Source organism: Pygocentrus nattereri, chromosome 12 (assembly GCF_015220715.1).
Source record: "Pygocentrus nattereri isolate fPygNat1 chromosome 12, fPygNat1.pri, whole genome shotgun sequence".
In the NCBI taxonomy this organism is placed as follows: Eukaryota; Metazoa; Chordata; class Actinopteri; order Characiformes; family Serrasalmidae; genus Pygocentrus; species Pygocentrus nattereri.
Window position 1 is genome coordinate 19225901 of NC_051222.1, and position 25021 is coordinate 19250921.

The 25021-nt window shown below is 38.9% G+C and overlaps 1 protein-coding gene across 3 annotated transcripts; it reads right to left on the minus strand.

Moving 5' to 3' along the window:
* Positions 1-82: 82 nt before the first annotated feature.
* On the minus strand, positions 83-24682 carry gk (glycerol kinase). Of its 3 annotated transcripts, XM_017710014.2 has the most exons (21): positions 24496-24682; positions 18687-18760; positions 18243-18349; positions 16871-16948; positions 16443-16522; positions 15938-16075; positions 14933-15042; positions 13285-13351; positions 12982-12999; positions 11877-11912; positions 11691-11758; positions 10285-10327; positions 10096-10176; positions 9654-9732; positions 9325-9421; positions 8319-8403; positions 7672-7792; positions 7156-7299; positions 6219-6305; positions 5439-5525; positions 83-3250 (listed from the first exon to the last, which is right to left on the minus strand). In XM_017710014.2, the coding sequence occupies exons 1-21, from the start codon at positions 24586-24588 to the stop codon at positions 3240-3242; spliced, it is 1704 nt and encodes a 567-aa protein (XP_017565503.1). In that variant the 5' UTR covers positions 24589-24682; the 3' UTR covers positions 83-3239. The 3 variants fall into 3 exon arrangements, with proteins under 3 accessions (XP_017565503.1, XP_017565504.1, XP_017565505.1); XM_017710015.2 differs by lacking the exon at positions 12982-12999; XM_017710016.2 differs by lacking the exon at positions 5439-5525.
* Between the last annotated feature and the right edge of the window lie 339 nt (positions 24683-25021).

Consider the following 25021-nt stretch of genomic DNA (forward strand, 5'->3'; position numbering starts at 1 on the left):
AATTTAAGTCCTGCATACTGCCGCCTGTATCCAAAAAATGAAATAAAAAAATGGAAAAATAAATTCTGAAATATAAACAGAACATTCTGCAACATTTTATTATAAAATCATATGAACACGTGTCAGAATTTAAACACTACAGTTTTTAATGAAGACAGCAAGAAAAATGAATATTAAACACAAGCAAGTCAAATAATTTAATTTGAGTCCAGAGGTTAGTGATAACTGACCGATTTGTCATGCAACATACATTCATACCAACACCAACATAACCAGAAAAAAGGTGAGGATAGATTTGCTATGCAAGTATCAATAATACTGGCCACTGCTATGCTTTATAACAGTGTATGGGTAAGTTCAAGTAAAGTAGAAAAAAAAAATTAAAATACAAATCCAGAGTTGAAAAATCAGCACAGATCGTACACATACCTCCAAAATGTTCCTTTACAAATCTACAGTAAACTACAAATATGGACTTCATCGTACAAACTGATGGCTCTGTGTAAAATGAAGTGCAGTATGGCATTATCAATTTTTGATTATGGTTCTTAAATATTGACAGCAAGTTACTTAACTTTGAACCTTGCCTAATGCTTAAATAAAAAAAAAAAAAAAGAGGAAAATTGCATGACACCAAACAAAGACAGCTCGACAAAAAAAAAAAAATCTCTGAGATACAAGCCAGCAGGTGGAAAAAGTCATGTAATGACATTGGTACCATTAAGTTTGTTGGGATTGTAAATGTCATGAAAAGTTCATTTTACCAGTGCAATTCATCTGTGTGCAGCTAAACGAGTACAGTAAACAACGCATTTCTTTTTGCTAGCCAGTGCTATATTAGATGCTGTTTATAAGAACCTTATTTCACAGCAGGACTATAAAATGGCATCCTGAAAACTGGCTCAGAGGTGTGAGGATGTCCTAAAACACAGATTGTACATCAGAGATGGCTTCTTGTACAGATATCATATCTGCCTGCAGCACCATGCACCTTCAACCAGCTCAGCTCAACAGCTGCATTTCTGGAACAGTCTAATCCATGTTACAGAACAACAAATGTGATAACGTAGGATATGACATCACTTAATGTTTAACAGCTCAGTTATGTTATACTAGGGCCTGGCTGTGGTTCACACAGAAGAAAAGAAAAGAACAATGTAAAATGGCGGTACATTTATTTCTACAGGCACTGTAACTCTTTTACTCGTCACCTTACACAGGCCTATACAGAAAAAACAATAATAAACCGTGATCCTTGCACCAGTGCGGGTAATAAAATGATATGCATTTTGGCCAGCTGGACTAACTAAAGAGCCTACAACTAGTGGTGACTCAGGAAAACAGCAGTTTTAATTACGCAAAATAATAAAATAATACTTAGAGAGCTATCACTTTGAAAAAATGAACCAAAAAAAACACAAACAAACCCACAAACGGTAAAAAAGGGATGTACAAGAGGCACAAATAGCATGGGACTTACAATATGAGCACTGCCAACTGATGCAGCATGCATTGTTAAAAGTTGAACCCACACCTTACTGATGCTCCCCATCTTTTATAATGCTGAACTAAAGCTATCATTAGTAGACTGGTAGAAAACTGTACTTTGTATCTGTACTTGTTTTTGGCACCTTGTTACAGAAAGAAGATGACGCTGATTAAAAATACAAAAACAAATCGTCTTTGCTTCCTTTAGCATGATTTATAGGACAAATGTATGAGCCATCTTGACAGTTAAAGTGTTGGCAGATTCTGGCTCAGGATCTGGGAACAGTTTTACTGTAATTTGTATAAATGGTCTTGATTAAGCTGGGGCAGCTGGTCCTAGATTAGTGCAGAAGGGCTTTTTTCTACCTTATGATCCACAGTGTTTTGGGTCAGGTAACTGTAATGGCCCCTTTGTGAAAAGTACTCTCGCTAGCATCACGGCACAACTTTGTCAGCAGGTAAAATCGTATAAAATTCTTTAAAAAAAAATCTTTCACAGTCACCTATAGTGCATACATAAATTACACAACATAATCCTTAGTAAAGTGCTCCAAAAACTTGGGTTGTTTCTCAGACAGAGTCATGAAAAATGGCAAATGCCATTTGTAGGGAAAGTAGGGAAAGTGTTGTGACTGATACCAGAACTGAATTCCAATTGTGCAGTTTTGGTTTCTGTTAAAGTCCTCTTACTTTTCCCATCAGTTCTCTTCATAGAGAAGAGTTATTCTCTTGCTAAAGGTTAGGTTGCAACAAAAACAGAGTGCGAGTTTGGTCACAGTCTTGTGACCAAGAATCCATGAACTCTGCAAAAGTGACCTGACCATTCCCGTCATGACCATTCCCGTTCATTTATAATATAAGAAGAAACAAATTGTCTGTGCTTTATCAGTAGAAACATTGCCAATACTAACAAGTCTATGGGACCTTAATATCTGCACACATTATTAGTCAACTAGGGGCGGGCAATATGACCACCTCAGTCATGATTGTGATAAATTACATCACAATGTTCAACAGTATTAACAGACATTGAACAACTGCATGTTCCATTACATAGAGGCCGTAATCGTGTTTAGTTGAATTTAGTGCAGTGCAGTATATAAAACATTGTATTAATAGTTTATTATAGTGTTTTAAATGGGGTATTGTAAAGCATGTTGTGACTGTGAAAATGTTATACTTTGTTATATATTCATCTACCTCTTCAGCCGACCAGCGTATCGGTCGTTCTCTACTTTAATGACTGCCACCTTCAAATCCAAGAGGCGACCAAAGACAAACCACACCATGAAAACCAAGAAGATTACTACCGTTTTCCTCCAACCAGAAAGTTATTCAGTGAAGACCAGGTGGCACAATAAAAAGCTGATGAAACATTGATGGTCCTTTGGAATTTACAATATAGCCAATAAACACAAAGGACCTGTGAAGAGAAGAGGATCCACAGTTGTATCATGCAGGAACAGGACAAAAATGTGTTGCAGGTGCCCAACACTACAATTCCACAATTGGCAACTCTGGTAACCTCAAAAGCTTAGTTTGCCAGATATTCCTTGGCAAATAAGGTTGAGAGAAAAGTGTCTGCTGCTGGAAACTTATCTGGCAGCTTAGTTGCTACAGCTGGAATGTCCGTGGGGGAATTGCATGCCATTGTGGTCGGACACTGGACCACTGTCTTGAGTTGAAGAAGGACGTGTCTAAAGACCCCGTCATTTCTGTTATTCTTCAATATGGAAGATGATTGTAGAAATCTACTTGTGGCCTGTTTCAAAAAAAAAAAAAAACAAACAAAACAAAAAAAAAAAAAATTAACATTTCAAATTAACTTGATGTTTTAGGTACTGATCAACAAATAAGCTAATTCTTAGAGCAGCAATCACAGATATTCAGTGGGACATACACAGAAGAGAAGAACAGTGAAAACAAGGAGAAAACTGCTTTAGAAGATGATACAACGATGTTGGAGTAACAATCAGTAGAGAGCAGAGAGTCATACTGAGGTGGGGCATGACTTTAAAAATCAGGTGAACACTTGAGGAGAAATGGTAATACGTGGGTATTGAGCCACTAGAATGTGCAATTTAAAGATATTTCCACATTCAGTCAAGGCATATATTGTCACTGTCAAAGCAAAACTTTGTATCTCCAAAATGGAAACTTTACAGAAGAAGGAATGATCTTAACTTTTAATGGAAGTTAATGGGGAAATGTTTAATTCCAGGTAATGTTGGACCATTTCTATTTCTCTATTTATCATGAAATTGACACAATGATGGTTATAATTATGTCAAAACATGAAAAAAGACTAAATGGAGATAGGAGGTTTTGTTCCAACAGCAACAATAAAAGAAATTAAATTGAATGACAAAAATGTTTAAATTAACAGAAACACAAAGCAATTTTGTTTTTTTTTGTGTATCTAACAGCAAGGACATCATGTCCACAATTACTGACGCCCATGGTAAAAATGAGTAAAGAAACTGTTATTATTTTTAATAATTATTATTGTTCATTTATATTCCACTTTTTTCAAATCCAGTTTAGAAACTTTTTAGCAGTTGCTTGACGTTTCACTGAGACAGTGTTATAAATATGAGGTGAAATAGAGGCCAAATTCACATCAGCATGAGGAGTTTATATGTATACACGAATACACTCCTGAAAAAAACTCCCATTTCCACTGTTTAATGCAATAATTAAGAAGGAGCAGTAGTGAACCTTCCTGGAAAAGGGTGCATGCTCTTCGTCCACTTTACTCACAGTGAGGAGGACTGTTTGAGACACAAACATTTCTCTAAAGGTCAGGGCTGGAAATATGAAGAAGATGGCAGCATTCTGAGATCATCATGTAAGTGCGTGGTTACTGGAAATTTAACTGAAACCAGGTTCTACGGTAAGATGAGGCCCCAAAATAGGCCCTTTTTGTCAGCATTCAAGGTGGGTTTGGCCATCCCTAGTTTTAAGTACGGTGGAGAAGGATCTGTGATGCTTTGGGACTGTTTTTCTCCAAAGGCCCTGGAACCCTAATTGAATACATGGCATTATGGCTCCAAGAAGTAACAGAACATTTTAATTGAAAATCTGTCGGCCAATAAGCTAAAACCAGGTGGTGGTTAAATCTTCCAGCAGGACATTGATCCAAAACATATGTCCAAATCCACCTGGGGAAAAAAATGGGTCAAGCTCAAAATGTTTTTCACTGATGGTTTTGGCCTAGTTAGAGTCCGGGTTTAAACCTTATAGAGAATATTTGTTCTCAAACACAAATTCTCTCAACTGTCTGAAGCCATCAAGGCAGAGTTGAAAAATAATGACTGTTCTTTCTGTAAAATGCTGTCTGCACATTTATACATAAAAACCTCAACATTTAAAGAAGGTAAAAGCTATCCATACTAAATTACTATACTTGTTTGTATTGTTGTTAAGATCATTAAAAGCTTGATATTTTGTCATATTAGGCTTGGCCTATTTTGTTTGCCCAGGAGTGTACAAAAAAAAAAAAAAAAAAAACAACCTTAAATAACCACATAATCAAGCTTTTGACTCGGCCATCCCAGTCAACGGACCTCAACTCAAAGTACTAAATGGAGGATGATTACAATACATGGTTTTATTTATTTATTTATTAAATAGACTAACCATATATCTCAATTAGACTTCTCTCATATTTTCAGTAGTGGACTAAGCTAGTAAACCCATCTTTACCAAAGGGGCAATAATTATAAAGCTGACTGTACATTTCAAAGAAATTAATAATGGTCTTAAACAAATGACCAGAAACTGAAGAAAAGGTTTTTTGTGGCTTTTTTCTTTTTAAATTAAAAGCTCTGGTGACAAACTGGAAAGTAAAAGTCACACAGTATGCACTTAAACACAGCCACCCATACATTCACGCAAGAACTTTTTTTTTTATTTTTTTTTATTCTCAACTTCACACAACACACACTGACCTGCAATGTATTTTGCTCCAATTAACATTAACATGCTACCGAGAATGTAAAAGCCCAGTGGAACACTACTGAAGATACTAGATTCCTCTGTAGAGTGTCCCGAACCAGGTCCATTACATGCAATATCAAAGAGAAAGAAAAAAACAAGGGGAACATGTGAGCAACTATTAACATCATAAGGCTACATGGTGTACATGTTCCTGTTAACCAGGGATGCCCAGTCCTGGAGATCTGCCATCTTCCAGTGTGTGGCTGTGACAGAACCGGTTCTAATGTTCAGATGCCCCTGAAGGCCTTCTTAGATCAGGTGTTTTTGATTAGGGTTGAAGCTAAAATCTGCAAGATGGTAGATCTCAAGGATAATTTCCCCGTCTTCAAACACCCTGCAACAAGATTTCTTGCATTATGGACCTAGTAGAATTTTTTTCTCCAGTTTTTTTTAGGGATGTTTGCCTTTCAAAATCACAGAAACCTGGATAATTCTTTGACATCTGAATCTGCTGCATTTTTTACCACTTGATCAAGGATACAAGTAAGTAAAGATTTAATTGCAGATAATAGAAGAAGTATCTAACAACTTTTTGAACAGCATCAGTGTAGACGAAAGCTTTTTTTGCAGCAAGAATTTATGACGAGTGTCACTTCAGAAACTCCTTTTGTCTAAAATAAATGTCCATTAGCCATGTTAGCTGTTTCATCATGCTACTATTTACACTCTGTGGGTTCTCTTATTGTCTGGCTGTTAAATCACATGCAGGAAAGAGAAGAAAGGGCACAAACCATTTCCGTTCATGATTGGTTCTGTGGTCTCCCAGTTCATGGCTCTCTGGACAGCCTTCTTCCAGCGAGCATATCTGAATTCACTCTCTGTTTGGGGAGAAAAGACATTTATATCTCAACATCATGCAGAACGAGCCAAAGAAAACTACAGCACATGTAAAAGATGTGAAAATCAACACTTCAAACACTTGTCCAACTCAAAGTGGTACAACCAGTGAGTGCCTTCATGTTGATGTTTTCTGCTATCGTACTCTACAGTCACTGGCAAACACAAATATAACGCTAGCTGACTAACAGCTGGCAAATATATGGTAGAAGTGTGAGAATGAACTGAACACAGCAGAGCAGGTTATTTAATTTGATGAAACAATGATGACAGCAACGCCAACTGCCAGCCTAACAAAAGTTTTAAAATCAGTTTTATTCTTTCATCCTTTCATTCATTTGATGAGTTTTCAACTTACATTTGAAATACGTGAGTACATTTATGTAACATTGTTATGTAACATTATTATCTTCGTAGTATTATACAGGTTTATATTATACTGTATTAAAAGCACCTTTAATAGACTTTTACACCAGATTTATGTGCTTTATAAAGTATTTGGGAAAACTGAGTGTGTAACAACTTCAATCATTTAAAAAAGAAAAAAAAAGAAAAAATTATTTTGTATTCCTTTCATTTATTTTAGAGGACAGTGTGCCAGCACTGAAAAAGCATTGTTGTTGAATTTATCTGAACCAAACCATTCTGTGTAGTATGCACCCTTTCTATTGTCTATTAGATTTGGTTAATCGCAAAACCAAGTCAGTGAAAAGCAAGGAATATTTGAGAGAACCCTGACATTAGATGCAGTCACCTTTCTTAATAACTATCATTCTAAGGACTGTTTGCTGTTTAGAAGAAATTCAGTCAGAATGACTAAGGGTGCCTTACCTTCTGGGTTGATTTGGGGTTCAAATTTCTCTGAGGTGACCTCTGTAAGGTCCTCAGGACTCAGACTCCAAACACTGACCCCTTCAGCTGCTCCTGCTGCCATAGCTGCTCCTAGAGCAGTGGTCTCTGGCATGGACGGCTTCACTGCATATATAACACAGAGATTCATAAGTATTGTGGTTCAGTTTCCAGTGGGGAAAGTTACAAGCGACTTCCAAAGCCAAAAATGAGTTTTGGGTGCTCTGCCAGGATAAATTCCAGCCGGGCAAGGTTCATAATGCACCAATGCAAACTTTCCTTAATAAATAAAGAAACTTTAAGAAACTTTTCTGTTGATCCAAAAAAGAAGAATATTAGTTAGGCTTAGGCTATTTATCCTGTTAAAGTTATGAGAAAGTTAATAACACTCTAGTCCAGGAGGAACGTACCCCCTGAAAGAGCGGATATTAAAAAGAATGAACAAGGATATCACATTCAGGTTTTACTTTTAAGGGCAGCTTTCATTACGTCTCTTACCCACTGGAATGCAGAGTATATCAGCCTGTAGCTGCATGAGGAGCCTGTTAGAGGTCATGCCTCCATCAACCTGCAGCTGATTGAGAGGAATCCCACTGTCCTGATTCATTGCATCCAGGATCTGAACCAAATGAAACAAAAACAGATTCTGTCATCTGGAGCTAAAAGTCAGTAAGCAGTCTTTAATAGGGATTTTAACCATTCTTGCTGTTTGAATGTCTTGCTAACATTACAATACTTCAATGATAAACTTACGAGATGTGATTAGAATAAAAACCAAAACGACACAAGGTTTAACATTTGTCTGTGTGTGGTTAGTAACCCATACCTGATCATTCAGGTGATTTATGGACAGATTTTTTTTTGTGATTTAACAATCTACCTGACCTTATATGACCTTAAGATCGCAAATTACTTGACTTGCAAATCTGGCATCTTTTGGTTCTAAATAGCAGTACATGTAGGTCACCAAAAACATACTCAAAAACTACAATTAGATTTCTGTGAACTGATACCAAGATGAATTTGAATATCTATTGATATATTTGAATAACTATGGCCTTCTCCAATTCTTAGTGCACAAAAACACTAGTGTTTATAGAAAAAAGGTAGAGGTGTTCGAACACACAGCAAACAGCTGAAGTTACCTCTCGTGTCTGAAAGCAGACTGCTTCAAGGGCAGCAAAGGCCAAGTGACTCTTGTTTGTAAACTGAGTCAGACCACAGATGATTCTGTTAAGAAAGAAATAGAAAATTCACAATTTCCAAAATTTCAAATACAAAGTCAGCAGACACTGTTTTTTGTTTTTGATTCTTTAACTAACTCACTAATATATTTCCAACATACTGGAAAGTACCAGAGCTTGAAATCCAAAAGTACCAACTGCTCATTTCTCATGTCTGTATTGAACTGGTTCTGACGCTATTTCTCAAATGTTACAGACTCGAGTCAGGTTAAAATTTCACGTTAAAGTTCTCACACCCAAACTCTCACTTTTCGGGGAAGTACAGTTTGTCCTTTATGTGGTCAAATCTACTTTTTGTTACATGTTCAACAGGTTACATGAAACATGTTCATGTCAAAAATTTTAGAAACAAACAGGTGAAGCTGACATCTCACTATATCAGCCACACACAGCGGGAGAAGTGCAGTATAAAATGTTTGTCCTGACTAAAAAAAGTTTGAGATGCTGTTCAAAATCATTATGTAAAAATACATTTGTTAAAAAGCAGAATTTAAATAAAATTTTTGACAGATGATTATTTTATGAAAGAGTTTTGTATGGAAAGAATTTTGTCGGTCTATGGTCAGGTCTGACCTCCAGACGTGATGCTTTATGTTGGGTCGGCCTTGAATGGAAAAATCTCAGGCTGTATTTGGCTTTGGACCAGCTTGAGGAGATATATACCGATATGTACAAGTGCAACATATTATTTTGTCCATAATGTCTTACCAGAATACAGAACTACTACCTTAAAGGCAATACTGTAACTAAGAGTGATCATTCAATTTAGAAATATTTCATATGGGTAAAAATTTGATTATTTCTTGTTTTTCAAAACTTATCAGAAAAATAAAATACTGCATTGTGTCTTTCACCCCCAACAATGATTCAGGCCTTATTCTCACACTTAAAAATTACTTTCACTCACCCTCTAGCACTGGGCTCCCAGTAGGGGGCGTACAGTCCGGAAAACGCAGGGACAAAGTAGCAACCGTATGATGTGCCAACACCAGCAGCCAGTTTCTCTAGAAGGGGTAAAAATAAAACTACTGATTAACTCTGGTTATACCACAGACAGCAGAGTGTGACCTAGGACAGAATGCGTCTTAGAGTTCTTGATAAGGGAACACAGTAATGTGTACACTGTGCTTACCAAGCTATGTGCCAGTTATGTTAGGGTTACTAGGCTACTAGATCAGCCAAGGGGCTGTTTTGGCACTTCCTGATTAGGTCTAATTTATCCACTTAAGGACTCACCTAGCTCTGTAGAAGTCTGGATAATCCCAAGGTTATCTTTCAACCAACGCACAACTGCCCCGGCTATGGCAACCGAACCCTGAAGAGAACTAATTATAGGTCAGGGCTTGTGCAAAGGAGAGAGAGTTAAGACCCACATCAGTGCATGCAGTAGCTTATTCACATCTTATGCTTTTCTTGTCAATGCCAGCACTTCCATTCTTTTTACATTTCAAGCAGAGGACATTGTGGTCTACTGAAATAACTTAATTCAGTTTTGGCTGAATGAGTGATATAAGAGGACTCTGTTGCTGAAGGTGAAGTCTTCTAAATCTAAAGTCTAAAGAGTGACTACAAATAAATGAAAAAAGACAAAAAAGGATGAGCTACCTTAATTCAACTGTCAGAGGGAATATGAATGCCTAGCCGAGATACATATAGATGTGGACACAAATATTTTTACCTCCAGTGCATAGCAGGCTGGCTTGTCTCGACCCAGTTTGTACGCCACTGTTGTTAACAGCCCATGGTCTGACATCACTGGCTGCAGAAAACAGCAAGAAGGATACAGAACTTAAATATATAAACATATGACAAAACATAATATTGACAATTAGAGAATTTTCTGGTATTAGCAGCTAATGAAGCATACCTTTGACCCTGTGTTTCTTAGGAGGAAACAGCCTGTCCCATAACTAAAGACAGAGAAAGGTAAACATTACATGTACCTTCACCCAAAATTATGTGATGGAAGAACTAGAGTGCTATACAAATGTCAGAGATCACCTTCCATGTACGTATTTCCTGTCAAAACACCCATTTAATACAAGTAATACAATTTTTCAGCTTCAGGGAAAAAGTATTAAACATATTAAACATATTAAACGTAAAATGACATAGAAGCCTCAACAATACAGTATGATTTCAGGTTTTTTAGCATTTAGAGTATGTCCCTTCTTTGGCTTCATTAAAGCTTGTATTCTTTCTAGGAAACTCGCTTTCACTTTTTCAAAGAAATCTGTAAGGATAGTTTTCTACAATTCCAAAGTTCACTCTTAGAAGTTGGTTCGTTTTTCCCCTTTTCACAATACAAGTAATCCCAAACACATGCAGTGATGTTGAGATATGGGTTCTGGTGTTGTCCCTCTATTGTTCCAAGAACACCAGTAGCTTCTTTGTGTTTTTTTTCCCCCATTTGCTTTTCTCAGTAACAGCTTCTTGACAGCTACACATTCTTTCAGACCCATAGTGTTGAGTCTTCTCAGAGTGGACAGAATTTTTTTTTTTTCCAGATATGAAGCAAGATTTTCTCCTATCTCTCAAAGATGTAAGCTTACTGAAAATATGAAAGTAGAGGCTACCATCAGATGACAGTGCTGGTGGTTTACCAGGCCTTGGATGGTTGTTAGGAGTGCCATTTTCAATTTTAATAATTTTTAACTCCAGTTTTGAAAAGGTTTTAATTTACTTTTTACTTACTTTTAACTTTCTTATGGAAGTGGATTATCTTATATTTAATCCCCTTAGGGAAATCTAGAAATCTATAAATGAATAATCTGGCCATTTTGAAATATGGAAATGGAAATGAAAGAAATATAAACTTTTGCACAGTACTGTATATTGGTACTAGGGGTACGCAATATTGCAAAAATGTAATAGACATGTATGTCATGACATTTAATCTTTCATTCATAAAACTTGAAACACAGACAATGCATCAGAAAAACGGCAGTCTTATATTAACAACAATTAAAAAAAAAACCCCACAATACTGTATCTGAATGATGCCATGACTGACTGTTGTTTAAAGTGTCTTTATACTTGGACTAAACGTCTAAATTTTCTTCAATGCAACTAGAAATATTGATATTGGCAATGTCCTCAGGAAAGCTTACTGTGACATAATTTATCAGAACAATAATAACATCATATATTCCACCCATGGGACAGTATTCATTAGGGGTACAAAGACCAATGCTATTTTGTTTTTCAGAAATCAAACATGTTATCTTTGGCTAAAAAAAGCTTCATTAGCATAAAGAAAAACAAGAGCCTTACGTATTTTTGGCCTGGCCATCTTGAAAACACATCTGTCCCACAAGAGCAGCTGATTGGTCCCCTAGACACTGTACCAAATACACAATACAAACACTTAAGGTTCATTATACATTAACAAGCCATTTAGATATAAGACATACATATAATAGAATTTCTGTATGAAAGGGTAACAAATGCTCAACTTACCCCTGATATAGGAACACCAGTGAGCGCACCAGATTTCTGTTAGAAAGTCACAAAATACAGTTAGAAAAGGCAATCAACACATTACATTAATCCTACCTACAGCAGAGGGTCACAGCCAAGTGACCTATGCATGCTCCACCCACAAATGCTTTTTCTTTCAAAACGACTATTGGACAGCAGCACAGAATGCTGTTAAAAAGCCTATTCAGCCTTATGGTTCAAGTTTGCAGATCAGATTCAATATATACCATAGAGTTTCTAGTTTGAAATGCTACCCTATGTTGTGGTAGTTAACATTAGCCTGAAAAACCATTTGAAATTAACTGCATGCTCCAAATTTCCAACAAGAGCTGTGCACTACAATTCTACATTTTTGCCAATATTCTGTAAAGCTTGTCCAGCCTAGCAAAAATTGCTAAGAACTAATGAATTTGTGGGGGGAGCAAGAATTGAGTGATAGTAAATCATACAATTTGATTGATTTTACACTGTTGTCCAATAAAGTAACCTAAAACAAATACTATGCCAGAGAGGTTATGGTCAGATTCACTGCATATAAAAGATGTCTGAAAACATGTACACAAAAAAGAACATGCTACTGTGAGTGATGAAACATTACTACAGTCTACAGTTTAGAAGTACTTCACAAGAACTGAGAGAGCCGTTTGGATTGGCCGAAGCATGCCATGTAAATGTGCCATGCCATGTAAAACAAGTGAGCATGCAAAGGAGACGGAGAGTGAGAACCACAGCACAGCCACTGGGACAGAAAGTGCCTTGAAGTAAGCGGAAAAGCAGCAAGTGCTGCGTCTAGTGGTGAAGTCAATAATTGTGTCAAGGCAATACACACAAGTACAAAGCCATCTAGTACATTTCCAACAAGAGCTACAACGTCAGGACTATACATGGGTGACCATGTTGATGTTCACAGTTGTCAAAAGCCACAATGGATGATTAAAACAGATTCACTTAGTTTTCAAATTGGAAATGCACTGCTAGATGGAATGATATCGTAGGGACATCAAAGCCAACCAGGGGAGGAAAAAAAGACTAGGATTCTCCAGAGATGACAGTGGTAATAACAGTACAGTCAAGGCCTACTCACCAGACTAGAACTGATTTTCTATCAGTGAGCCCAAAAAGACAACACAAAAAGTTTTGACTGTGATAACAAAGGACCTTATACAGGACACATTGCTCCAAAAATCAAATCCAGTCAAGCAGAAGGTAGATTTAAGACATCTAAAACTTAACACTAGTGATTTCAAAATGAAAAGTCTCTCCTAATCTGTAACACGCAGTGCAGCATTCGTTTTGCTCTTGCAGACTTCCACTTGTTCCACACAGATTATGCAACATAGAAAGTCCAGCAACATGTTATTTTTCTGAAAAATAAGTCTGGACTTACCATTAAACCGTAGATCTCTGAAGAACTCCTCACTTTTGGAAGAATCTCCATTGGTATATCAAAATAGCTATAAAAAAAGCAAACATCACAAACAATAAAGAGGTTTATGATGTTAACTTCTGAAACCTTAAGGGTCTATTTGTGGACACACACTTCAATTCATCACCCTCATAACTTACACAACAGTTTCACATTAACTCCTACAGATTTTCACCAGGCACTTTATCCCAGTTTGAGACAAGCCTTCAGTAAACTGTAGTTAAGTCTCAGCATTGCTTACATATGTACTGGGTCTTGATTCTTTCATTTTGAGTTGCAGATGTTGAATTGGAACGGACCCCGGCTGGTCTATTGGAATACAGCTCCCTGTTACCTAACCCCACCCCTCCACACTCTCTTAGAGAGCAAACAAAGCACATGCACAGACCACCTGTTGCGTTTACTTGCCATTTGCAGAGGTAGATTCCTGATTACTAACACTTAATGTACTTAATGCTGTATATTGTGTCTCCAACTGTGAGAAAAACAGGAATGGAATGAGTCTCTCTTTCTCTGTCTGCATCAGTAAGCAGAAAACGAGAGCTGACCAGTAGAAAGTAACCACTTGTTTCTGTTAGAAAAGGATACTTCAAGAACATTCCCTGTGAATGTCCTAGTGAAATATTTCATGTGCTCTTCTTCTATTCACGAAAAAACAAATGCTGCATAAAAGGTCAAAACTGTTCAAATGCTACGTGATTGTGTTGTAACCCATCATATGCCTTGTAATTATGTTGTAACTGATCAGAAAGGAGAAGCACTCAACTGTACAGTTTTGCGTTTGTCTACAATTTTCTTCTCAGGTTTACTCAACATTGCTCAGGTTACTCAACATTGCTCAGGTTACTCAACATTGCTCAGGTTACTCAACATTGCTCAGGTTACTCAACATTGCTCAGGTTACTCAACATTTCTTGGTGTGTTTAAGCTGTCTTATAAATTTTAAATTCAAATTCATAAAATTGGTTAGTTTCCTTTAAACGCTGCATTTACTGCACATAGCACTTCGAGTACATCCATCAGATTGAAGACTTTTGTATAAGCACACCTGCCCAAATTGGGAAAATGTTGTGAGTAGCAGAACAGTGTAACACTTAATTTACATACTTTTGCACCACTTTAGCACATGAATACTTTCCCACTCACTGTCATGTCATCAAGTTTACTTATTCAACATATAGATCAGCTATGAAGAAAACAGTACAATAATGCATCCTTGAGAAGAATTATTTCAATGAAAAGACATTTACATTTATGATCTGCTCCTCTCATTACAGTTACAGGTTTGGCAGCAATAATAATTCAAAATGTGAACCTCCTACATAAAGTGCACACAGGATGGCAGGTCTGTAAAAGGGTTGTTATCTTAAGTCATACAGATATGACGGTTGCAAAAATGACAGGGAAAGGTGTAAACTTAAGATTGTTAAATTAATGTGGTAAATTAATACTTTCTTTTCCCCACCAGGCTTAAATTTCAGTCTTCAATATACAGTCTGAGTCAAATAGTGCAGTCTACATGAGACTGATGTGTGTGTCATGCCTCTTGTAGTAATTTTGGATGTAACAATCACTCCAACCATGATTCGACTAAGTGTTTAGACCTTACTTGCAGAGATCTGGATCCCAATCCATAGTGTGAATATTGAAGAGCATCGTTCTGCTAGCATTTGTCACATCTGTACAATGGACACCTCCCTTCTTTCCCCCAGTCAGGCACTTATAGAGAAAGAACACAAAATTGTATTGAAGTGGAAGATCAATATGTTGAGGATGCATCACTGCTCCTTAAATTATCAGTGCACATTGATTTTCAATACTCTAAGCAGTATTGGCCTCTTGTTTAAAGCTACACATTCCTGTTTCCAATGTTGTACATAAAAGACCACAGATTTAAACTAGGAACTAGATTTAAACTAGAACTTTGTTTTCTTCACAAATCCAGCTAATAATGTTTTAAATGTTAAAGCAGTTGCAGAACACAGTTTATTATTTCTGATAACTTAATTGGGTTTATTTGGTAAAATATAATAATAATAATAATAATAATAATAATAATAATAATATATTATGAGTATATAGCAATATGGTTTATATTGTAATTCCAGGTTCCAGTTGCTATGGTTGTGCTATGAGGTTGTTATGCTATGCTATTTCAGCTTGTTATTACGGTGTTGATTGGTAAATGTTAAGGGGATGCTAGGCTGTTGCTATGGTATCCCAGTTTTGTTTCTAAGGTGCTGCTAAGCTTACCATTGCTATGGTAAACAAGGTGCTTGCTAAGGTGTTGCTAGGTCATTGCTATGGTATTCCATGTGGTTGCTAAGGTGCTAGCAAACTTGATCGTGATGTAAGAAGAACTAAGTGTACAGTGGCTGTAGTGGAATATGAGGTAAAGCCATAAGCATTATATATTATATAAGTGGGCCTCATTTCTATGAAAACAAAAACGTATTTGAGCGAACACTGAATGAACACTGTAAATCGAACACAATGCAATCGAAAACACACAAGCAACCAGTTTGGGTTTCATGGCTCTAGCTCAAAAGCCACAGGGGAACTATGGCAAATCTTTGACTGAACAATAATTCAAAGAAAATGAAGCCAGTGTTACCCATATAAGCCAAGAGTCAACGGTACCAAACATGGCTCTGTGCGAGAGGACAGCCTTGTGCACGTCCTCCACATTGTCCATTAGCCAGCGAAGCTTCACTGCACTGAAATAAGTGCTAATGGGAAGTCCTGTCTTATGCTGTAAAAGAAGGCATACAGATAAATACATACAGGACAAAACAATAGTATTGATTATAAATGACATCCATTTCCTATGTAAACACGTTTACAGTGCTTAGGAAACAGATTTCAGTAGTTATCTGTGGTGATTCAATAGAAGTCAATGACTTACACAGAGAATAAAAAAGCATCAGGAAGCACATGACTGATGTCGAAAGCTTGCTTTGGTGTTGCTACTTTTGCACAGGACTATTGCTTTAACTGATAATTCTAAGCTAAGACCAAGTAATAATTGTACAGCATTGTACTGAAGTACTGTTTAAAGTTATGTTACAAATAAATTCATCTGTATAGTGTTTCTGTACTTGACATAGAAGTCTTCTTACCTTCAGGTGGTTTTTGTTCCTGCCTGGGGTTTTGTTGATGAGTCTCTCCACTGTGGACTGTGTACGCAGATCCAGCCATACTGCACAGAAAAAGATCAGTATGTGATCTAGACATTATCATTTATTGATTTGGAAACAATATTATTCTATGTAGTTTTAAAACAAACACTGAAATGTACTGAGGTTCTGTACAGCATCGAGAATGACGTACTAATAAAATTAACATGCAGAAAGCCTCATGTTTAAAAAGTGCTGATCAAATCTCTAGAGGAGATTTGAAGCTACACTGAGAAGTTATTGTTGAAGAAAGTAATCAATCATTCTTAATATGACAAATAATTTCAAACTTCTGAATGATGGTGTACAGCATTGCAACTGATTAAAAGTATAAATTACAACAAGCAATCATAACTGTCATATTGCCTCACCAATCGCATTATAAAGTGGCTCGCCCGTTTCCTTGTCCCAGACCAGTGTGGTTTCTCGCTGATTGGTAACACCAATGGCTGAAAAGGATTCCAATACGTTATTCAGGAAACGCTACAATGAGAATCAGATGAGCGGACATCTTCCCAATAAAAGCAGGATTGAAAGCAGCTGGTTGGAATGTCGGAATATAGTTGGCATAATGTGGTGGCTTCAGCCTTTCTTTCCTAAATCTTAACATTACAGAGAAACTTTCTTTAACATTAAATTCAATCATCCAGGACAAGTTTGGTGTCTGATGTTTTCTTCTTTATTTCTGAAAAACTGCAATTGCCATGAGGCTGGGATAGCTAAGAAATAAACACAAAGACGCTTATAAAAATGCCTCCAATGAGCATTGCACAAGATACATTGCTAAATCATCATTTGCCTCAACTTGTTGAGTAATATCAGTTAGAACATTTTAAACTGGTTTCTGACAAACTGTCATTTATAAAACGCACTTTGTACAATGCTAACAGCTGGGCTATATGCTTCAATTACTTGTTAGAAACATTAGCCTTGTAGATTCAATAAAAAAATACTTTAAACAGCAAATCAACAGTGGAGTACAGGGAACATTGTGTTAAAAACATTCATTAAAGGGGAATTCCATCAATTTTATAAACTTCCGTATAACTCAGTGGTTGTGATGTTACATAATCATTCAGGGTAGTTTGATGTGAAATTATTCATGTGCAGAGAAACTCTAGATGCAGACCTCTTTACAGTGGTGGTGATAGGAACCAGGAATCCCAATGCCTACAATGCAATTATAGCCATTTTATTTACTATTCAAAACCACCAGTTTAATGAAATGTTGGTGATGGTAAAATAATGGTCAATATTAAGTTTTCTTTTACGGACTATTTTGCCTGAGAACGCCCTTTATGCATCTCTCCACCATGAACAGCTTTAAATACATTGATTAAAATACATTTTAGACCAAAGCTTTAGTACAAACCTATTGTAAAACAAAGTCTCAGACATCAGGTATATATATTCATAAGCATTTCATGTTATAAATTTCTGTTCTTAGAGGTGTCAAGCTTAGACATCTGGTCCCTATCTCTACCACTGTGAACAATTCTGAATTCTCGGTAAGTTTGTGCAGAACAAAGCATTTCACAACAAACCACTCTGAATGATTTTGTGGGCATGTTAACACTATTTTTATTATTGTTGTTATTATTATTATTATTTATTTGATTATTTTATTATGCAGAAATGTAGAAAAAAATCTTTGGGGTTCCCTTTAAAGTTGATTATCAGACACTCTACAACAGAACTAATACCACCAACAGAGAAAATACATTAAGAAGTGATATTGGAGACCTTTGATATTGGAGATGTCAATGTTGAGTTGAGTCAGTTTCTCACAGGTTCTGTCCATGCACTCGTATACGGACTGGAGGATTTCTTTTGGGTCTTCTTCCACCCAGCTGAGAAGGAGAAATAAAAAGAAAAGTATGCTCTAGCAAATTGTGCTTATCTTTACATGAGCTAAATATAGCATGACTATAAGCACTAATAGTATAAAGTGTTACCATTTCCACTATAAACTGAAATGGCAGGACAGCTACTTGTGAACAATAAACATTTAATAAAGGAAACAATAAATAAATTAAAAAACTCAATGCATGAAAGCTAATGAGACCAGTGGGCATTATTTTATTTGCATGGTGATAACTAACAGCAAATTTTAATTCACTAACATATTCAGTAATTTCTTTATTCTCACATATTTCTGTTATTGTAGGAACATATGAACTGACTCACCCCTCTTTAGGAAAACTTTGCTGAATCTCCACTTGATGGTGGCTCAACAGCTCTGCCGTTTTAGCATTAAATACCTACATAGTAGAAAATTTGGGGAGAGAGGGTATTTCATGATGATTTGTTACCTCAATATGATTTCAACATTATCTACTTCTTCAATATGACTCATTACTCAACCTTAATTTAACGTTCTGTGAACCTCTCAACTGTTCTGTTATGTTTTATTACAAAACCCATTCTTCATCAACAACACTGGAAAACAGCCTGACCTTAAACATACATCACTTTTTTTTTTTAAAGAAAATTTCATGACAAACAGATCAATAAAAATTGCATAAAATCTTGCCAAGTTATCGTATAGCCCAACAGCACAGGGCTGGACTTCTGTTGAAGGTGAGCTGTTACAGTCTTACTCGACCCTCTATTTCCTATGAATTGCTTGAGGAAGGCCTATAGGCTGAATCCATCCCCACTCCCACTAAATCACAGCCTTTATTACCTCCTGAAGCCACTCTTGACACAGGCCCAGCCACAACTGTATTCAAGAGAGAGACTAACAAACAAGCTTAGACTACACCCAGGAGGGTTTACTACTTACAAGCTCATCGTAAATCCATGTGCTGGATTAAAATTAGCCCTGTGCAGGTCATGGTCCACCCAGGAGACACAATCAATCATTCGACCCAACAAAGGCCAAAACTAACCGGAACCAAAGCCTGCAATATCAGCCACAGCCATTCCACACACATCAAACCTTCGCTGAGTGGACGTACAATCCAGGGACTTAACCTTATGTGTATTAACAGGGTATCTATCACACTTAACTTGACAGTGATTGCATACGGAACAGATTGATGTTGGATGTATGGTTTTCAGGGAGAAAGACTCTTAACTAGCATTAAATGTCCATACTACTCCACTGTCCACTGAAATGTTTTGAACCATTTTGTCACCTTTATTGTTCAGTTACTAGGTGTTAATAATTAGCAGGATTAGAATGAGGAAATCTAAACTGTTCAACACTGCTGTCTGCTTGAAATACAGAGACTTAAACCATCAGATGGGTTTGCTGTGTCCGGCATCAGTTTGAAGCCACAGCACAGTTCGTTACTACAAATATATTCACCTCCTACACACTTAATTGCTGGTCTGTACTGACCTGTCCAACAAACATTTATAGCAATTACACAGCAATTATAAAGATATTAATAGAGAGTTTGCCTCCCCCATGCTGCAGTAACAGTCTATACTCTTATGAGAAGTCTACGCCAGATGTTGGAACATTGCTGTAGTTTCAAGTTTCAAGGTTATTTGTCATTACATGTCAGGACATTTATGCACTGAAATGCTTGTTGTGATGCTCAGATAATCACTCTACAGAAAGTAAATAAGTAAAAAAACATGAAATATATTAAATATACACAAAATCTAGACAAATTAGACACTAAATATAGACACAATATAACAAGACATAGTACATTTTATAGCGTATACATTTTAAAGTGACTTCAGTGACTGTGTTGTTGTTCTTTAAAGTGGCTTAGTGTGAAGGGGTTATTGTCCATATCATTGATGATATGATAATACTGACAGTGACTGAGTGAAATGGTAGTTGAGGACGAACCCACAGCTTCACAGCTTGTTCAGAAGCCTGACAGCCTTTGGATAGAAACTGTTCATTAACCGAGTTGTTCTAGTCTGGATGCATCCTGGATGGCAGGATGGTGAACAGGCCGTGTGCAGGATGGCTGCTGTCATTTTGATCTTCCCGAGGCAGTGGGACTGGTAGATGTCCTGTAAGGTTGGTAGTTTGATGCCTATGATGGCTTCTGCCATCTTCACCACTCCTCTAAGGGCCTTGCGGTCACAGGCAGTGCAGCTGCTGTACCAGACAGTGATGCAGCCTGTGAGGATGCTCTCTATGGTGCACCTGTAGAAGTTGGTGAGGATCTGAGGAGGCAGACCAAACTTCCTGAGCCTACGCAGGAAGAAGAGACTCTGACGGGCAGATCTCACAATAGTGTTGGTGTGGTGGGTCCAGGTGAGGTCATCAGTGAGGTGTACACCGAGAAACTTCACACTGCTGACTCTCTCCACTTCGTCTCCACTGATGAATAGGGGAGAGTGACCACCCCTCTGCAGCTTCCTGTAGTCTACGACCATCTCCTTCGGTTTGCTGATGGTGAGACAGAGATTGTTGTCATGGCACCACTCTGACAGAGCGCTGACCTCATCTCCATCAGTGATGAGGCCTAGGATGGTGGTGTCATCAGCAAACATGAAGACGATGTTAGACGTGTGTTTGGCTACACAGTCATGTGTATACAGGGAGTACAGGAGGGGGCTGAGTACACACCCCTGGGGAGCCCCTGTGCTCAGAGTCACTGTTGAGGAGAAGCTGTTCCCAACTTTCACCACCTGGAGTCTGCTCATCAGGAAGTCCAGTATCCAGTAGCACAGATGAGAGTTCAAACCAAGTCTGTGAGCTTAGGAACGAGTTTGGCAGGGATGATTGTGTTGAATGCTGAGCTTTAATCTATGAACAGCTTTCGTACATGTGTGTTCTTTCTGTCCAGGAGTGTGAGAATAGTGTGCATTGTTAGTGCAATGGTGTCGTCTGTAGATCTGTTGGAGCGGTATGCAAATTGGTGAGGGTCCATGGTGGCTGGAAGCATTGAGCAGATGTGAGCTTTGACCAGCTGCTCGAAGCACTTCATAACTGTAGATGTCAGTGCAACAGGGCGGTAGTCATTCAAGCAGGTGACAGATGACTTCTTGGGGACTGGAACAACTGGTTTCCTTATAGCACTAGGGAATCACTGATACTCTTAAGGAGAGGTTAAAGATGTCAGTGAAAACCTCAGCCAGCTGCTTGGCACATGCTTTAAGTACCCAGTTGTAGACGCCATCGGGACCGGGTGAGCAGATTTTACCCAGAGCTCTCACCAGCGCGGCCATTCTGTGGCACACCGGAACTGGGTTTAAAGCATAAAGAAGTGGGATTCAAACCCACGCTTCCAGGAGAGACTACAACCTGAACACAGCGCCTTAGACCGCTCAGCCATCCTGACAAGGCTTTCACTGAATTCAGCCACAAGAGTATTGGTAGTGGAGGTTAGGTACTGAAGTTGGATGATCACGTCTAGATCAAAAACTCCACTCCAAAACATCCTAAAGGTATCTGAGAGTGCACCATCATTCCAGAGTACACAATCCCACAGCCCCACAGCCCAATACTGGGCAACTTTATACCCTCCAGCCAACGCTTGACATTTGAGTTCTTGTGGTGAACTTAGGCTCATATTCGGCTGCTCCGGAGCATCCCATTCTATTGGTGGTTATTTTCTGTTGGGATTATACCAGCTGTATGTGCACAATTAAATGCCTGCATCATCAATGTGTGCACCTTAAAGTAGATGGAGTCACTGACCAGAAAGGGTGTCTGGATACTTTTGGACACGTCAGGCCGACTGGATGAATCTGAATGTGCCAAAAATGGTTATCTGGCTTGTAACAATAGTGGAACTCTTTTGGTGCTGCTTAGAACCATTTACAACACATTCTCCATCAATCTGAAGAACGCTTTCACCACGCAAAGAACCCATTAAACATGCAAAGGGTTCTTTGAGCGTATACTGTACTACATAGAACTCCTGAATAACCATTTTTATGAGTGTAGTGTAGACGGCTTGTAAGAACTGCATCATTCACTTGCAAAACAGAAGATCATAATCAGGCTGATGATATTTAAGGCTGGCCAAGTCAATAGCACCAACAGGGAGAAGGCCTGAACTAGGCACATCAGCATCAGTAGATAATCGCTTCAAAAAACATTATGGATTTGGACAGATTTTAAGATCTGACAGATATTTCAAACAGGTTTGAGGATGTAATGTTTGTACCCTGAAACAAAACAATGCAATAAAATGTCTGTATTTTACTGAATATACTACAGAACTAAATGCCTTTCTCTATAATTCGGATGTAAATGGATGCAGTGCCAAATTCTACATTTTCTAAAAAGCACCGGGATCAGAAGATGTGAACTAGAAAAATATCGGCTACTGGCATCAACTCACAATGCCTGTGTCACAGCACCCCAACCTCAAACAACTAGCAATCTTTTAGTAGAGAAGTATACAGAGACCCCCCTGGGGGACATCTTGTACAAATAAAAATAATGCGTGGCCACGACTTAGTAAGGCATGGGAATGAAACCGTTAAGTCGTGGCCATGATTTTATTATCTCGTTCCCACGCCTTACTAAGTCGTGGCCACGCGTTATTTTTATTTGTACAGGATGTCATCCGCGGGGCCCCGTAAGAAATAGCATGATTATAAGGAAGACTAGGCATTTCCCACCAATCATTGCACTGTGTGCAGAGCAGTTATGTTGAAACCCAAGTTCCAGAGAAACTCGTTCCCCTCCGGATTGTTGCGCGTAAAAGTTACTGCGGTGGGAAAGCAGCCCTGCTTTAGCCGAGCTGAGCATCACTGCCGTGCAGTAGGTTACATACCGGCTTAAAGCGACGTTAAATGGATCTGAAAGAGAATTAGCTGCGTGTTCCAGCAACCAAACAAAGCCTCCTTTCTCATTTGAAGCGTGTGCCATTATGCAACTAGATAAAACGCATCATTCAGCTGAAGCCCCACTTTATTTAATTGCACAGCTCACCAATCGCACAGGAAAAGAGCCACTGCGGCGCATTATTATATACAGACCCTCACACAGCCATACAGACCCTCACACAGCCACACAGACCCACACACAGCCACACAGACCCACACACAGCCACACAGACCCACACACAGCCACACAGACCCTCACACAGCCCTACAGACCCACACAGACCCTCACACAGCCCTACAGACCCTCACACAGCCCTACAGACCCTCACACAGTCCTACAGACCCACACACAGCCAAACAGACCCACACACAGCCACACAGACCCACACACAGCCACACAGACCCTCACACAGCCATACAGACCCTCACACAGCCATACAGACCCTCACACAGCCACACAGACCCTCACACAGCCACACAGACCCTCACACAGCCACACAGACCCTCACACAGCCCTACAGACCCTCACACAGCCCTACAGACCCACACACAGCCACACACACAGCCACACAGACCCACACACAGCCATACAGACCCACACACAGCCATACAGACCCACACACAGCCATACAGACCCACACACGGCCACACAGACCCACACACAGCCATACAGACCCTCACACAGCCATACAGACCCACACACAGCCATACAGACCCACACACAGCCATACAGACCCTCACACAGCCCTACAGACCCACACACAGCCAGAAACGCCCAGGAACAGCTCCAAGTACTGCACGTCGCGCTCGTGGGGCCAAGTTACCCTACTGACTTGGTAACTAGCTAGCTTAGCTAACGTTAACCGCTCCGTTAAGCTTTCTGGTTTTGAACAAAAGAGGGCATCTGAAACGCTTATTAAGTGAACAACACTTTAGTGCCTGCGATGAGATTAGATGAAGATAATTAACGCTAGATTAATCGAGTTAAAACCAACATACTCCAAGCTCTCCTTAACATACACAACCGCCAACGGCAAACGGCCGAGGACGCGGGCGAATCTCAAACGACCTCCTGAGCCCTACACAGCGCACGTCAACGGTCGGACAACATCAATTAGTGCACTATGAGGAGCCGAAGAGAGCAAATTGGGACGCGACCCGTCACCCCATTGGCAGCGGTTGAGACACGCACGCCGGACAAGGGCACGAAGGACTCTCCCTCCCTTCTCCAGAGACTCACCAAGAAACGCGTGGAGCTGGTGCCTTGGTCGATAGCGGCTACGAGGGGGCCCAGCATGATCCTGTTGGAGGACGCGGCCATTGTGCCGTTCATTGGAGAAGAGGGCCAGCAGAGAAGCGAAACCGTCCGAGGCACCGCCGCCGTCACCCACGACTCAGACACGGCACCGGCTCACACACGACACTGCGCATGCGCTCGTGACGCGGAGCCCAGCCTATGGAGTGGGAGGGGTTATGCAAATCAGCAGTGGTTCCGCTCGAATCTTTGATGTGATTCGTTTATTCACAAGTGAAATCTTTCACTGAGAATCGGTTCAGTGAATCTAATGTAGCTTCTGCTTGATGGGCTACAACACCGCTTTCGATTCGATGCCAAATTACACCAAGGCTAATTCACTGATACCCAGACTTTTAAAAGGCTTCACGTGCAGGTAAAAGGGATTTTTTACCCTGAATTTACCAAGAAAGGTTGTCTGCATGATTGACATTGTTTGGTTTTTGCAACATTAAAAGAAGTATATTTTTAC

Bases quoted from the DNA above. Each gene is read 5' to 3' on its own strand.
- gk (XM_017710014.2), bottom strand. From the start codon at position 24,588: ATGAACGGCACAATGGCCGCGTCCTCCAACAGGATCATGCTGGGCCCC. The intron at 18,761-24,495 runs GTGAGTCTCTGG...TCTACTATGTAG, and splicing joins CCAGCTCCACGCGTTTCTTG to GTATTTAATGCTAAAACGGC. The intron at 10,328-11,690 runs GTAAGGCTCTTG...CTCTGTCTTTAG, and splicing joins GATGGCCAGGCCAAAAATAC to TTATGGGACAGGCTGTTTCC.